Source organism: Athene cunicularia (assembly GCF_003259725.1).
Source record: "Athene cunicularia isolate RWA chromosome 2 unlocalized genomic scaffold, athCun1 chr2_part1, whole genome shotgun sequence".
Lineage (NCBI taxonomy): Eukaryota > Metazoa > Chordata > Aves > Strigiformes > Strigidae > Athene > Athene cunicularia.
Window position 1 is genome coordinate 122,513,645 of NW_020799095.1, and position 2,595 is coordinate 122,516,239.

The window sequence follows — 2,595 nt, forward strand, 5'->3', positions numbered from 1 at the left end:
AGAATACAGGGTAATGGAACAATTACTCCACTGTAATTCAAAGCAGAACCTGGCCCTATGAAATAAGTATGCGTATGACCTGCTCCAGCCGGAAGACTACTGCAGGTGACAACTTTTTTTTCCCTTCACTTCCCCAGCAACTAAACCCACCATCAATACAGTGTGTCATTTGGCTTCTGCACCCTTTCCCACTCCAGTTTGTTCTAAAGCACATACTGCTCCTTTTGGTGGAAGAAATAGCGTAGTGGTTCCAAGATGTGAGTAAATGTCCACTAGGGACTAGAGTAAGACCACCAAATACACCAAACCACTGCAGAAGAAATAGAAATTGGACTCTTAGATAGAGGTGGTCAAGCTGGTCCATCGTTCAGAAATATAAGACTCAAATATAGCTTACAAAAAGTAATTCTTTACAGAACATCTCAGTGTCAAAATACTAACAAAACCACAGTTTGTTAATGCTGAGAAGAGTGGTCTTGAAAAACTAATAAAAGTAGGCTGTTGCTAACAGTAATAGGTGATATCTCTTCATAGAAAGGCAGTCATGTACTCGGGAAAGATGAAACATTTGAAACAAACTGTTTACAAAAGTGATTTAAATGCTCAGCATAGATCTAACACAAGTGTTAACAACCACTATTGTAATTTTATTTTTGGACAACATCAGCAATTATTTAAAAAAATCCCAAAATTGCTAATACAAAAATGTAGAAAACAAAAAGAAAAATCCGAAGAGACAGTTTTTAGACAAACTCAGTTAAGATGAAGCTGTACCTTTGTCCCAGTTACTAAGAACTTCAACTTCTAAGTGTTGCATAACCCAGCTCAGCTAGGTTTGTAGGCTTCCCCACCCTTATTAAAGAGTTAGTTCTTAGAATGCTCCAATCTCAGTCCCCCAGGGTCTGTATGGTTTGCTAAGTGTTGCTGACTGCGTTGGTGCAGACGGGCTCAGCACGTTGGGGGACAGCAGATGGAAGGAGCCAAATGAAAAGGGGAACGCAGACAGAGATGCCATGGAGGAGAGGAGAGGAGGAGACAGTTTGGTGGTAGATGTGACCACGGGGAGCACTGGTCCAACGCTGCCATTTGGGGGCACTCTGAGTGAGGAAGTTTCAGGATGTGGGGCGGCAATTCTGGTCTGGTGATGTGGTTCCGTGGAAGATGCTGTAGTACTGGTATTACCATGCCCATTTTGAGCCAGCAGCAGTGGGTGAGATATGTGAGGGTGATGTCCAAAGGCACTGCCCCAAGGAATGTGTCCAATGCTGGTGTGCGCACTACTTGCTGCTTCCCGTTGAGAGGCGTAGTTATTGAGATGAGACACAAGTCGAACTCGCAGAGGATCAGAGGCATCCAGACCCTCTATAATACTAAGGTATCGAGCAACTTCAGCCAGGCACTCTCGAAACCCTAGACTCCGATAGTCCATAGCCAAAGCATGAGCATCAAAATAACCTAAGAGAAAAGAACAAAGAATGGAGTCTTAAGATGCTGTTTTCTAGTCATTGTCTACATGTAGCCTCCCCACTCCACCCTCCCCTATAAGCATATTTCACTTGGATGTGGTTAGTATTCCCAACCATAGATTAGCTGCCAAGCCTTTTTTTTTTTTTTCTTTTTTTTTGTCTAACAAGCTTTTCTTTTATATCTGTGCTGTGATGCTGCAAGTCCCAAGACCAGTCACAGACTGCCATTTTTAAACTGAAATTGCACACTACCGCTGGAGGAAAGTACTTTTGTTCTTTTCATGTCTCCCCAGTGCAAGCAAAACCACAGCCCAGTGAAATTCATTAGAAACACAAGTCCTAACTTATCAGAAGGGACTTCTGCAGGCAGAAGTCTTTTCTCCTAAAAGGGCATTTCACCATTTTTGCTAATTCTCTTCACTACTCATTTCATCCTGTATTTTTTTCCTAGTTTCTGTTCTGAACTTCCAGAAAGTTAGAGAAACAAAAATTTGACAGCAACAAAAACTTTGTGCTTTCCAAGCTGACAAAAGCCAATTCACCTCACAGTGCTGACACATTGCTAGAGAGACTTGTAATCACTCTCCCTGGAACAACCTGGAGCTAGCACTGTAAAATGTTCCAGTGTTAGTGATGCTGCAAATCTTTTCAAGTAGAAGAAAGTCCCAAATTCCTGATGAAACACCAGAGAGTTTCCATTCACTTTCTCCAAGCGCTCCCACAGCACATTGCACACCAAATGCTAGGGAACGCACTCCTCTCACAGAAACCTCTCTGCAGAGCTGCTGACCCACTGTCAGGCATGAAACTTTACCTTTCCCTCCTGCCGTATGCAGCATTTTCAGGTGATCAACAGTCATCTGCAGAATCTCTGCCTTCTCCAACTTGGCCGATCCCTAGGAGAGAAGGGGAAGGCAGGAAACTTGTTAGGCAGAATCCGAGAGGTTAACGAGGGGCGACCCTTCCTCCGGGACCGGGGGGAGGCTGTGCGGAGGGTGACTGGGCACTACCTGTTTCTCAAAGGCGCTGGGCACCAGCCTCCTCAGCTCGGACAGGCTGTTGTTGATGCGATCGCGGCGGCGCTTCTCGATGATCTAGGGCAGAAAGCGGGGGATCAGGGACATCTTTC

At 44.6% G+C, this 2,595-nt stretch overlaps 1 protein-coding gene across 1 annotated transcript; it reads right to left on the reverse strand.

Moving 5' to 3' along the window:
- Window positions 1–389: 389 nt before the first annotated feature.
- HEY1 (hes related family bHLH transcription factor with YRPW motif 1) lies at window positions 390–2,584 on the reverse strand. Its single transcript, XM_026843623.1, has 3 exons — window positions 2,477–2,584; window positions 2,281–2,362; window positions 390–1,455 (listed from the first exon to the last, which is right to left on the reverse strand). The coding sequence occupies exons 2-3, from the start codon at window positions 2,324–2,326 to the stop codon at window positions 872–874; spliced, it is 630 nt and encodes a 209-aa protein (XP_026699424.1). The 5' UTR covers window positions 2,327–2,362; window positions 2,477–2,584; the 3' UTR covers window positions 390–871.
- Window positions 2,585–2,595: the final 11 nt, after the last annotated feature.